This window comes from Stegostoma tigrinum, unplaced genomic scaffold (assembly GCF_030684315.1).
Source record: "Stegostoma tigrinum isolate sSteTig4 unplaced genomic scaffold, sSteTig4.hap1 scaffold_53, whole genome shotgun sequence".
Lineage (NCBI taxonomy): Eukaryota > Metazoa > Chordata > Chondrichthyes > Orectolobiformes > Stegostomatidae > Stegostoma > Stegostoma tigrinum.
The window spans coordinates 2,446,719-2,459,137 of record NW_026728461.1 but is presented as its reverse complement, the minus strand read 5'-3'; the positions used below and the strand labels follow the sequence as shown (position 1 = coordinate 2,459,137).

General features: G+C 39.7%; 1 protein-coding gene across 1 annotated transcript in view; it reads left to right on the top strand.

Moving 5' to 3' along the window:
* LOC132208728 (ral guanine nucleotide dissociation stimulator-like 1) overlaps window positions 1–12,419 on the top strand; it is a 54,247-nt gene that overhangs the window by 17,477 nt on the left and 24,351 nt on the right. The window contains exons 5-7 of the mRNA XM_059644115.1: window positions 994–1,071; window positions 3,325–3,402; window positions 10,431–10,508. Of these exons, the coding sequence (XP_059500098.1) occupies window positions 994–1,071; window positions 3,325–3,402; window positions 10,431–10,508 (234 nt within the window). The remainder of the gene's footprint in view (window positions 1–993; window positions 1,072–3,324; window positions 3,403–10,430; window positions 10,509–12,419) is intronic.

The window sequence follows — 12,419 nt, the reverse complement described above, 5'->3', positions numbered from 1 at the left end:
AAGAATTTCTTCAGACAGGGAGTGGTTAATCTGAGGAAAACATTGCAGGAAGCCGACGTCATTCGGACTATTTAAGATAGAGAGAGAAATGGGTTCTTGATTAATAAGGGGATCAAGGGTTTCAGAAGAAGGCTGGCGATTGGGCTTCAGAAACATCACAGCCAGAATTGAATGGCAAAGCAGACTGAGGAGGTCGAATGAGCTAATTCTGCCCCTATATCTTATGGTCTTATGGATTTGACACTAAATATTTCAATGGTCCTTTTGTGATGAAGCCACTTCTGGGTGCAAGTGCTTGTTTGAAATGTCTTTAATTTTTGCCTTATATAGTCAGGAAGGCAAATGCAATGTTGGCATTTATTGTGAAAAGATATGAATCTAAAAACAGGGCTGTACCTCTGAGGCTTTATAAGGCTCTGGTCTGGCCGTACTTGGAGTACTGCGTGCAGACTTGGGCCCATATCTCAGGAAGGATGTCCTGTCCCTGGAACATGTTCAGAGGAGGTTCACGAGAATGGTCCAGGGAATGGAAACCTTAAAATATGAGGAACGGTTGATGACTCTGAGACTATACTCATTTGGAGTTTAGAAGGATGAGGGGTGATCGAATTGAAACTTTCAGAACACTGAATGGCCTCGACAGAATGGTTGTTGGGAAGATGCTTCCATTGGTAGGAGAGACGAGGCCCCGAGGGCACAGCCTTAGAATGAAGACAAGACCTTTTAAATTGGAGATTTGCAGAAACTTCTTCAGCCAGAGAGTTTTAAATCTGTGAAATTCACTGCCACAGAATGCTGTGGAGGCCAGGAAATTTAAAACTGAGACAGATAGGTGCCTGATTATCAAGGGGATCAAGGGCTATGGGGAGAAAGCAGGAGAATGGGGTTGAGGAACTTATCAGCCATGACTAAATGGCAGAACAGACTCAATGGGCCGAATAGCCTAATTTCTGCACCTATGTCTTACGGTTTTGTGGTCTTAAATAATTGCAGGTCTAAAACCTTTGACAGCCCAAACTCTGAGAAAGATGAAGAACCAGGTTCACCAAAAGAGACAGCAACAATTTCAAAGTAAGTTTCATCCTTCTGTGCTTCATTCATAATACATACCATGAAAAGAAATTGCTGTGAATATAGTAGCTCTTGAAAGATTATATCGCCATTCGAGACAATAAAAATCACATTAAAGAAACAGCTTTAATCCCTCCGAGGCCATTGCCAGTAATTAAATCAATGACACATTTCAGCCTTTGATCGATAGAAAACATTCAAAAATGTTCAGTGAAAATTTGATTGGCCCTCAACATCCAGACCTTGTGATCTAACTTGCAACAATGCTAAACTGCGAAACCTCCCACCCCCCCTCAAATGCACCAGCCGATGTAACTGGAGTGTCCTACATATTTTCTCTGAAAATTTGGAAAGCAAACCATCTAGTGTAGTCATTCATCTGGACTTTGACCAAATGAGGACTTGAAATACAGAGCATTTTGGGATTCAAAATTTATTTTCAATGTTTACAAGTCATTTGTAGATGCAAATCCTTTCCTTAATTTGTGCTTCATGAGCACTTGCAGCTGCAGATATTTTGGCCGGAGAGATTGTCGGGTGGGTGGGAATCAAAGTTTGCCAGGCATCTGTGTAACCATGAGGAAGCAAGTTTGATCAGAAGTACTTTTGATGTGTTTTAATTCTGCAATTTGGAATGCAGCAGTGTGAAAAGGGAATGATGGAGTATCATTGATTTCAAAACTTTTTGTGCAATGTAATGAATGCCACTCCAGACTATGGCAGTCACATTAAAGTGTCTGCTGGACTGCTTTCCTAGAAAATTCATGGTAGAGATATTTACCTTAAATGATAGCATCACCATTGAAGCATCCAAAACACTGAGATGGGAAATTGTTTTCAGATCAATATTGAGGTTATATTTCTGGACAATGTGGCTCTGGTAAAAATACTAAAGCAATGGGTTAATCTCCTCTACCCCACCTCAGCACTTCTCTGTGTTCCTCCTTCCTACTTCAGCTGCACCCTCCCCACAAACTTCCTCCAAGTTCATTGAAGTGTCCTCCAAACGTCTGTGACATTTGAAGAAATATGTTATCAATTAAGAATGTGACCTGCTCCCCGTGTCCGAGCCTTGGTATTTCTCCCATACAATATTGCCATTGAATAATTTGCATTTTGAATTATCTAAATTGGCCATTTGCCATGTGTATCCATGGAGTCAGGCAGAGACCTGGAATTAATCCTGAGCTTATTCTGTCCAGGTCTTTAAGGAAACTCAGAACTGTTAAAAGAGCAGGAAAGAAAAATGATTTTTTTTCAGCAAAACAGCCACTGGTGACTAATCTGACCTTAAGCTTCAGTGAATTTGAGCAATGACAAATTCCTACATCAGTGCTCCGAATCAAACTTTGAGTTACAAGCTGTGCTTGTGAGGGTTGAATTGTCAATAGTCTGTAAAGAGCTTGAGTTTCTTTGCCAGAGATGAGGAAGTTAAACTTAAATCCTCTCTTTTGGGATGTTTATTGTCTGTCCCAGTGTAGAGGTTCTTTATTTGACCTCTTTACTCCTCATCTACCCACTGGCTCCCCCTCACAGCCAAAATAAGATAAGAGTGCCAGAAATTAAAAATGTGATCATGTGCACAAGTAAAATGATTTATTTGGTGTTTTGTGACCAGTTGCAGCTGTGAAAATGTTGACATGTCACACTGTGTAGTGGGTGGAAACCTAAGTTTGTCAGAAACTGAAGGAGTAATTGACAAGTAAATTTGATGTGACGACAGATTAAACCTGTTGTATGGTATTTGGGATCTAATACTGTGAAAGGAAACTGTTGGGATTTGCTGTAGGATTATGTCAGGGTTGCCTCAGGAAGATACCCCAATTGGCAGTGCAGTGAGCACCAATCCAGACAACAGCAATCACATGAAGCAACTGCTTCACTGCTTCTGCAATGTTTGGCTTATTTTAAGAGATGGAATAATGTTGAATTAGCATAAAGCATTCAAAGCTTTTCAATGGTAGACTGAAATTTGCTTGTCTTTCAGTATCAAGTTCTTGCACAGCGCAGGAACGGCTTTCAACAAGGGTGAAATACTGAAGAAATGGTTTTCTCTCCTTATTGCCCTGCTCTGTCTCTTCCAACCCACACCCCAGCACTGCCTCAGTATGAAGGCCTGTGGGCATCCTGTGGAAGTCAAAAGGACCCCTCTCTCAACACTGTGATTTTTTGTTGTTGAATTGGGTTGGATTTAATTCTGGACGTGTTTGCCTGTTCTAAATGACTTAATTTGTTCTCTTCGATCAATTGCAGTTCTGGAAATGTTGACAGTGCAAATGGTGAGGAAAATGGAAGTTGTGTTTCTTCAGGATCCAGCGAAATAATTGCTGAGTCAGTTTAATTGCATGCATGACAAAGTGAATCATTATTCAGAATATGACAAAGCGGTAGGAAATAGCTGGGGAGCTAGCAGTTTGTGCAATGTTATACAGCCATCAAATGGTAATAGCCCAGAGACAATGATTTGATGTTTGTACCAGCTCTCAAAGAGGGACTTGCCTACGTTCGCTCCTAAGTCCTTTTACTGTGTAATACTGCGAAACCTCTCCTTTCGAAAATTGTAGTTCACTTTTGAAGACCGCAATTGAAGCTGCATCCACCACACTATTCGGCAGAGCTTTCCAGTTCCTGAATAGGCTATTGAAAAAAAAAATTCCTTGTCACCATTGGTTCTTTTTGCTGATCATCTCAAATCAGTGTCCTTTTCTCCTTAAGCCTTCTGTCACAAGGCACCGATTGTTCTTATCCATTCTAACCAAATCCCTTATGATTTTGAACACTTTTACAATCACTTCTTAGTTTTCTCCAAGAGCAGCCTGAGCTTCTTCAGGCTCTCCACAGGGCTGTCTAGTTTGTCATCTCTGGTAATATTTTTTGGGAATGTTTTGTGCACCCTGTCAAATCCCTTCCTGAAGTGTGGTTGGTAAATACCAGAGTTGAGGGCATATCAGGAGTTTTTTTTTATAATGATTTGTCAGAACATATTTGTTTTTCATACAATGCTCCAATTTTTAAAGTTCAGAATCCTGATGATATCTTCAACCTGCACTACCACTTCTATAATTATTGTGCACACATACACACACACTATCGATCAAATATCAGACATGGATCATTTCAGGAAGCACCATATCATAAGATATTTATTTTGGCTACAGAAAAGAAGAAGGAACAATCCAGAATAATTTTGATTTGGAGGAGGTCCAACTTCAAAAGGAGCAAGAAGGCGTTTGCAGCAAGTAAATTTCAACACAAGTTTAGGCAAAACTGCAATGAAACAGCAGTCTGTCTTACAGCAGGAGGTTGTTTAGTGACAATCTCAGAGTGTTCCCACAAGCAGGAGAGAGTGGCAAATGGTACAAATGATGAGGATTATTGATGACCCCAATGTGTACAGAGTGAAATATAGGTACTTCAGAAGGGAAGTGTAGAAGGAAAGGAGACTGGCAAACATTTTCAGGTGCCTTGCAGCATTCAGTCATCTCTTGCTAAATGTGGATTTGCATGCATAAGAGATTTAAAGGACCCACAAAATATTGTGCCATATTAATGCAGTCAGAATGATTTCACGGGCAATACACACATGTTCTAATTTTCAAAATGAAAAGAAAAGAGATGTGGAAATCCAGTGTGTGACGTTCATTCTGCTTCCCCGACATTTACATTAGATTTTCTTTTCTCGAAGATGAACTTGTGACTATTTTGGGCTCTCCTATTTCCTGCAGGAATCCTTGACAACATCCTGTGATGAACTTGTTTGTTTACAACAAGGCAAAGCAGTCCTTCAGTTCTCCTGTTCTGTGCCCCTATCCCCTTCCAATATCCTTGATCCCAAATGGTGGCACAAATCATGATTAAGCGCCCCGCTAGTGGTTTGGGACAAAAGTGAATAAAACATACTCACAAAACATAATACAGAGACAGGTGGCAAAGTATTTTTGATTAATTTTTCGCAATAATGAAGTGATTTTGACCCAGTACAACACAAAGTTTAATAAGTGCGGTGAATGTGTTAGGACAATGACTAGACCTTGAGATTAAGGATAAAATGTAACATTGACTTCCTTCAATGCTTTTTATGTAGTTTGGAGCTTCCTGAAACAATGTTTGGGATGTCTAAGTTTCTGCATGTAGTGAATGGAAGAGTGCTATTTTAATTGAACAAAATCTATCAATTTCTGTAAGTCTGTGTTGGGCATAACAATAAAAGTTTGGAAGCTGAATGCAGTATGAGGAGCCTTTTTGCAAAACTGAAATGTTGGTCAAATGAATGTCTGTTTACCACTGAAATATGCAGGAGTACCGCAATTCTGCCATAATGGGTTGCATATTTTTCAAATGACATCAGTGATGGTTTCTCTTGTCACCTCAGTTTTTTTTAATACATTAGTTTTCTGAATGTCGGTGAGTATTTAACAGTTTATGCAATTCACAAATGGTTTTTTGGGGTAACTGATCAAAACTCAGTTCAGAGACAAAGCGATTCTCACCACTGCTGACCTTCAATTGATGTGCCTCTGACATTATAGGGACACCCCGGGGATGAAAAGTTTCACAAATGTGCTATGCTTATAAAATTTGAGAAGATCAGCAAATAACCAGAGGTGATTAGATTTTTCTTCAAAGCAGTAAGCTAATGAGCTGGCTTTCATGAACCCAATGGATTGCAGAAATGATCCAGCTGGTCCTTTCAAAAGGGAATTTGGGTTTCTCTTTTTTCCTGTGGCCAAAATATTCTCTTTCTTTGCCCAAGTAAATAAATGTTCCAGCAGAATAATTCCAGCAATAAGCTTTTGAGTTTTAAAGAAAAAGATGACCTATACTTGCCCTCGAATTTTAAACATGACAGCTCACTCATGTGTCTCACATTATCTCTCAGAGGTTCAATAGTGCATAAAGATTCTTCGCAGGTTATTACTTTCTTATTTGCTTTTGTATTGTGCCTGTAGTCATCTTAGATGATGGTATTCTTTTAAAGGTCAAGCGAAAAATTTGTAAAACGAAGGAATCTCAGCAAAATGTGGATGTTGAAATTTGAGGATGTTGGTTCTCATTAAGCTCTGAGATCGTTCTGGTTAAGACAATCATCTGTTATATTTACTATCTCCTCCTTTCACAGTGTAACTGTTTATTACATTGGCTGCTTAGATCACTGACTTGTCTATTGTCTTTTGGTGAATGTTTCCATTTGCAGGGAGATCCTTGCGAGGTTTTAAAAAGTCAACAACAAAATGGCTTCCATGCCATTCGAAAGTTCAAATCCATTTTACTAATTGGACAGATGTTGTGTTTAAGATTCGTGTTTGAGTCAACCATTTGAATTCAGCTAAAAGATCATCATAATTCAATGGATGCTAATAGTATCCATTCACCTTACACACATCCTACATTTCAAGATTTTCCTATATCCATAGTGAAAGGGAGAAACAGGCTGACTAGATGCTACAGTTATTTTGGTCTTCTGTAATTAGATCCAAGGAATTCATCCCTTTTTGCATGCGTGTTCTCATTTACTTAGGTGTTTATTTGAGACAGAGAATTAACTGGAGCTCAAAATTGTTCGGATCACATAATTCCAATATAATTTTAATAATCTGTTTCTGGCCAAGTTTTCGAAGTATTGACGAACAGTCGATGACTTAGGAAGGAATGAATTTATGGCTGACAGATGTGCTGAAGAGACAAAAATGCATTAAAAATTAACCTCAGAGGACATTGGAATACTGCAGAGAAAGAGAGGTTGAGCAAGTCGTCAAAGATCTGACAAAGACAGTTGTACATGGGTAAATTTGAAGTCCATTTTGGCAGGAAGCATAGCAGTTTTTTTTTGTTGAAGGAGATTGCATAGCTCTGAGATACAGTGGATTCTGGGTATCCTCGTGCATGAATCACAAATTGCTTATGTACAGATACATTAAGTAATTAGGAAAGCAAATAAATGTTTTCATTTTATCATGAAGGAACTTAAACACAAAATTAGGGATCACTGGTGAGCCCATATCTTGAATGTTTTTCTTTGTGGTGGTCAGCCTTATTTAAGGATGGAACTAAATATATGAGAGGCAGTTCAGAACAGGTTTACCAGAATAATACCGAGCCTAAGTGACTTGCCTCACAAGGAAAATTTGTACAGACAAGGCTTGCATCAGTCGGTGTTTAGGGCGGAAGGCGCAATGTGATTGAAAGAAAAAAACCTGAGCATTTGTACAGGGTAGATATGCAGACGGTGTTTCCTCTTACAGAAGAGACTAGAATGAAGGGCGAGTGTCTGAAATTCAGTGGTTGTCAACTTAAAACAGTGGTTTTTTAAATATCTCAAAATGTGGGTATTCTTTTAAGTTTTCTTCCTGAAAAGATGGTAAAAGCAGAGCGCTGGAATACTGTAAATGGAAAGATAAATAGATACTTGTTGAGAGCAAGGGAGTGAAAGGTCACTCAGATAGGCAGGAATGTAGATTTGAAGTTACGATCAGATGAGACAGAACCACATTGAATGTTTTACTCTTCTCTGTTGTATGGGATGTGGCAGGTATGCTGTAAAATGCCAAATTGGAGTTTCAGTGTAATGTTTTAACAAACTCGGTAATCAAGGCTTCAAATGCCGAAATCCCGAACCTTCAGATGTTTTTCAGTGGCTGAATGCAAATTGTAGATTCAAGCTTGTTTAAAATCACTTAGTTTGTGCAGTCTGACCAATTGCAGATATGGAAGCTTTGACACCTCAGAGGCAGAAGAGATTCCAGTAATCGATTCAGTGAACACAAAGTAAGCTTTAGTCTAATGTGTGACTTAATTAAGTTTCATCCAAAATACAACAATGTTAAAAAACCTGCTGGCACTTCCTGTAAGATCTGTGGAGGGCCTTCCTCCCACAGCAATGCAGCAAACACTAGACAGCAGCAGTCACATTATCAAAGTTGCTTGATTGTATCAAAAATCTACACAGATTTTGTTTGTTTAAAAAGAAAAGCTGTAATAACAGAAAAGATCCAAAAGTGTTCAGTGAAAAAAATTGCTCATCCATTCACTATTCAGATCTTCATTTGTCGCCAAACATTTAGATAGCTGAGCTCTGAATTAAGGATACCACATGTCGAAGAATTGAGGTTCCTACCTCATCCCCTACCCTCAGTCTGCCTGTGGTGTCTTTCAAATCTCCTGTGAAGGTTTTGAAGAAAAACCTGCTGCTGTCCATGAACACACTAAATCTGGAGGGTGATCTTTTTTCATAAAAACAGTTGACAAAAGGACGAAATAGGGGCAGAGCTGCAATCTTTACAATTGTCATTGCCGAGCTTATAGAAAAGAGATTTGCAGGCCAATGTCCACTGCGGGAGTTGAGGAACTCTAATATTTACCAGAGAGACAGACAGACACAAGTGGCTGTCAGCTGGTGACGTGATTCATGCCCAGTGAGTCATTAAACCACCTACTTTGCCCACCTCTGACAATACAGTATAATGGTGCAGAAGAGAGTTCAGCTTTCCTCCTGAACTCCCCTCCACTTTGCCAAGAATTTCATGTCTCAGGCCAAGGCCAGTTGACTTGGGACATTCAGCCCTGAATGTAGAGACGCTATCTGAAGTTCTTCACTGGAAAGTTGGTTGCCTTTCTATATTTGGGCCTGGAGCTCTTTGTTTGAGATATTTTTAGACTTTGCAACAAATATAAAATGTTGAAGAAATGGATTTGTTGCATCCTTCTCCCTCTCTCTCTCTCTCTCTTTACTTCCACACTCCAGTCTCATGGTCTTATCTTGCAAACTACCGTTGGGGGTTTCGGGGAGACCAATGACCATATTCTGTAGTTGCGTCTTGACCCGTTGTTAGAAAATTAGCTGTCAATGGCACAAAATGCCGACTCAATGTCTTTCAGGTGTATGGAGATAATTTTCTTGTGGATGTGGATGTTTGCTCAAATTTACTTGACAACACTTTTAGGACCATTTGCAGATCACCTGAAAGTGCAAACTACGAGGTAGATGGGAAACCTTGCACTCTAAAATCTGTCATGAAAGAGCAAGTTTGAATACAATAAGTGGTTAAGGTTTTGCTTTATTCAGAGTACAAGGAATACAAAGGAAACTGCCGATGAGCTAAGAATTACTGGGTGCAAGTATTTATTTAAAATGACATTCTTCACAACTAATTTCAGCATCGGGAACAATGATAACATTCTGAGCTGTGAGGAGCTTGAAAATCCAATTCCTCCAAAGACAGTTGCTGAGATCAGAAAGTAAGTATTGATCCAATATGTGAGGAAATGATGCTTTAATCGGAATACAAAAATATGAAGGGCAGCTGCTGGAGGTCTGACATTTTCAGGAGCATTACATAGAGGCTATCTCCCGAAACTTAGCAGCATCTGTGGAGAGAAAGCAGAGTGGGCGCTTTGAGTTAAGGTTCCCCTGTTCAGAACTTCACACCTCTGAAGAAGTGTCACCTGGCTTCACTTGAACTCTGTTTTCTGTCTGCAGATGCTGCAAAACCTGTAGAGTTTCTCCAGAAACATCTGCCTTTCTTTCAGATTGCCGGTGTCCATAGTTTGTTTGTTTTTACATTAAAGAAACAGTTGGCTGTTGTTCTAATATTTGCTCTGTTCTTAGTGTTGTAAAAAGAAATTTTAGATGGAAGTTTGTGGTTCATGCTGCAGGCCTTCTGCTGGATCTGAAACCTGGAGGCCTTGGCCGATTCCAGCGGTGACCAATACAGAGATTGCTGCCGGCGTTACTCACCAGTTGACGGTTTGGATCAGTTTTGACAGCTGCTGGTCCAGTGAAAGGGATGGCAGATCAGCATCCTTCTCAGCCCAACTGTTAATGCTGATTGTCACTGAGGTTGTGTATGCACTGTCCCTGGAACGGGTTCAGAGGAGGTTCATGAGAATGGTCCAGGGAATGGAAAGCTTAAAATATGAGGAACGTTTGAGGACTCTGAGACTATACTCATTGGAGATTAGATGGATGAGGGGTGATCTAATTGAAACTTTTAGAATACTGAATGGCCTGGACAGAGTGGATGTTGGGAAGATGCTTTCATTGGTAGGAGAGACTAGGACCCGAGGGCCCACTTTTAGAATAAAGAGGAGATCTTTTCAATTGGAGATTTGGAGAAACTTCTTCAGCCAGAGAGTGTTGAATCTGTGAAATTCACTGCCACAGAAGGCTGTAGGGGCCAGGTCATTGAGTACATTTAAAACTGAGACAGATTATCAAGGGGATTAAGGGTTATGGGGAGAAAGCAGAAGAATGGTATTGAGGAACTTATCATCCTGACTGAATGGCAGAACTGACTCAATGGGCCAAATGGCCTAATTTCTGCTCCTCTGTCTTATGGTCTTATGGTCTTAATGAATTGCAGGTCTAAAACCTTTGACAGCCCAAACTCTGAGAAAGATGAAGAACCAAGTTCACCAAAAGCGACTGCAGACATTTCAAAGTAAGTTTCATCCTTCTGTGCTTCATTCATAATACATACCATGAAAAGAAATTGCTGTGAATATAGTAGCTCTTGAAAGATTATGTCACCATTCGAGACGATAAAAATCACATTAAAGAAACAGCTTTATTCCCTCCGAGGCCATTGCCAGTAATTAAATCAATGACACATTTCAGCCTTTGATCCATAGAAAACATTTTAAAATGTTCAGTGAAAATTTGATTGGCCCTCAACATCCAGACCTTGGTGGTCTAACTTGCAACAATGCTAAACTGCGAAACCTCCCACCTCCCCTCAAATGCACCAGCCGATGTAACTGGAGTGTCCTACATATTTTCTCTGAAAATTTGGAAAGCAAACCATCTAGTGTAGTCATTCATGTGGACTTTGACCTAATGGGGACTTGAAATACTGAGCATTTTGGGATTCAGCATTTATTTTCAATGTTTACAAGTCAGTTGTAGATGCAAATCCTTTTCTTAATTTGTGCTTCATGTGCACTGACAGCTGCAGATATTTTGGCCGTATAGATTGTCGGGTGGGTAGGAATCAAAGTTTGCCAGGCATCTGTGTAACCATGAGGAAGCAAGGTTGATCGGAAATAATTTTGATATGTTTTAATTCTGCTTCATTTGGAATGCAGCAGTGTGAAAAGGGAATGATGGAGAACCATTGATTTCTTCAAAATTTTTGTTGCAATGTAATGAGTGCCACTCCAGACTATAGCAGTCACATTAAAGTGTCTGCTGGGCTGCCTCCCTCGAAAATTTATAACAGAGACAGTTGTCTGAAATAATAGCATCACCATTGAAGCATCCAAAACACTTAGATGGGAAATTGTTCTCAGATCAATATTGAGGTTATATTTCTGGACAATGTGGCTCTGGTAAAATTACTAAAGAAATGAGTTAATCTCCTCTACCCCACCTCAGCACTTCTCTGTGTTCCTCCTTCCAGCTCAGCTGCACCCTCCCTACAAACTTCTTCCAAGTTCATTGAAGTGTCCTCCAAATGTCCGTAACATTTGAAGAAATATGTCTTCAATTAAGAATGTGACCTGCTCCCCATGTCCGAGCCTTGGTATTTCTCCCATACAATATTGCCATTGAATAATTTGCATTTTGAATTATCTAATTTGGTCATTTGCCATGTGTATTCATGGAGTCAGGCACTTTCACAAGTCAGAGACCTTGATTTAATCCTGAGCTTATTCTGTCCAGATCTTTAACGAAACTCAGAACTGTGAAAGGAGCAGGATAGAAAAATGATTTTTTTTTCAGCAAAACAGCCAATGGTGACTAATCTGACCTTAAGCTTCAGTGAATTTGAGCAAAGACAAATTCCTACATCAGTGCTCTGAATCAAACTTTGAGTTACAAGCTGTGCTTGTGAGGGTTGAATTGTCAATAGTCTGTGAAGAGCTTGAGTTTCTTTTTCAGATATGAGGAAGTTAAACTTAAATCCTCTCTTTTGGGATGTTTGTTGTCTGTCCCAGTGCAGAGGTTCTTTATTTGACATCTTTACACCTCATCTACCCACTGGCTCCCCCTCACAGCCACAAATCCCAATGTTGATAAGAGTGCCAGAAATTAAAAATGTGATCATATGCACAAGTAAAATGATTTATTTGGTGTTTTGTGACCAGTTGCAGCTGTGAAAATATTGACATGTCACACTGTGTGGTGGGTGGAAACCTAAGTTTGTCAGAAACTGAAGGAGTAATTGACAAGTAAATTTGATGTGACGACAGATTAAACCTGTTGTATGGTATTTAGGATCTAATACTGTGAAAGGAAACTGTTGGGATTTGCTGTAGGATTATGTCAGGGTTGCCTCAGGAAGATACCCCAATTGGCAGTGCAGTGAGCACCAATCCAGACAAAAGCAATCACATGAAGCAACTGCTTCACT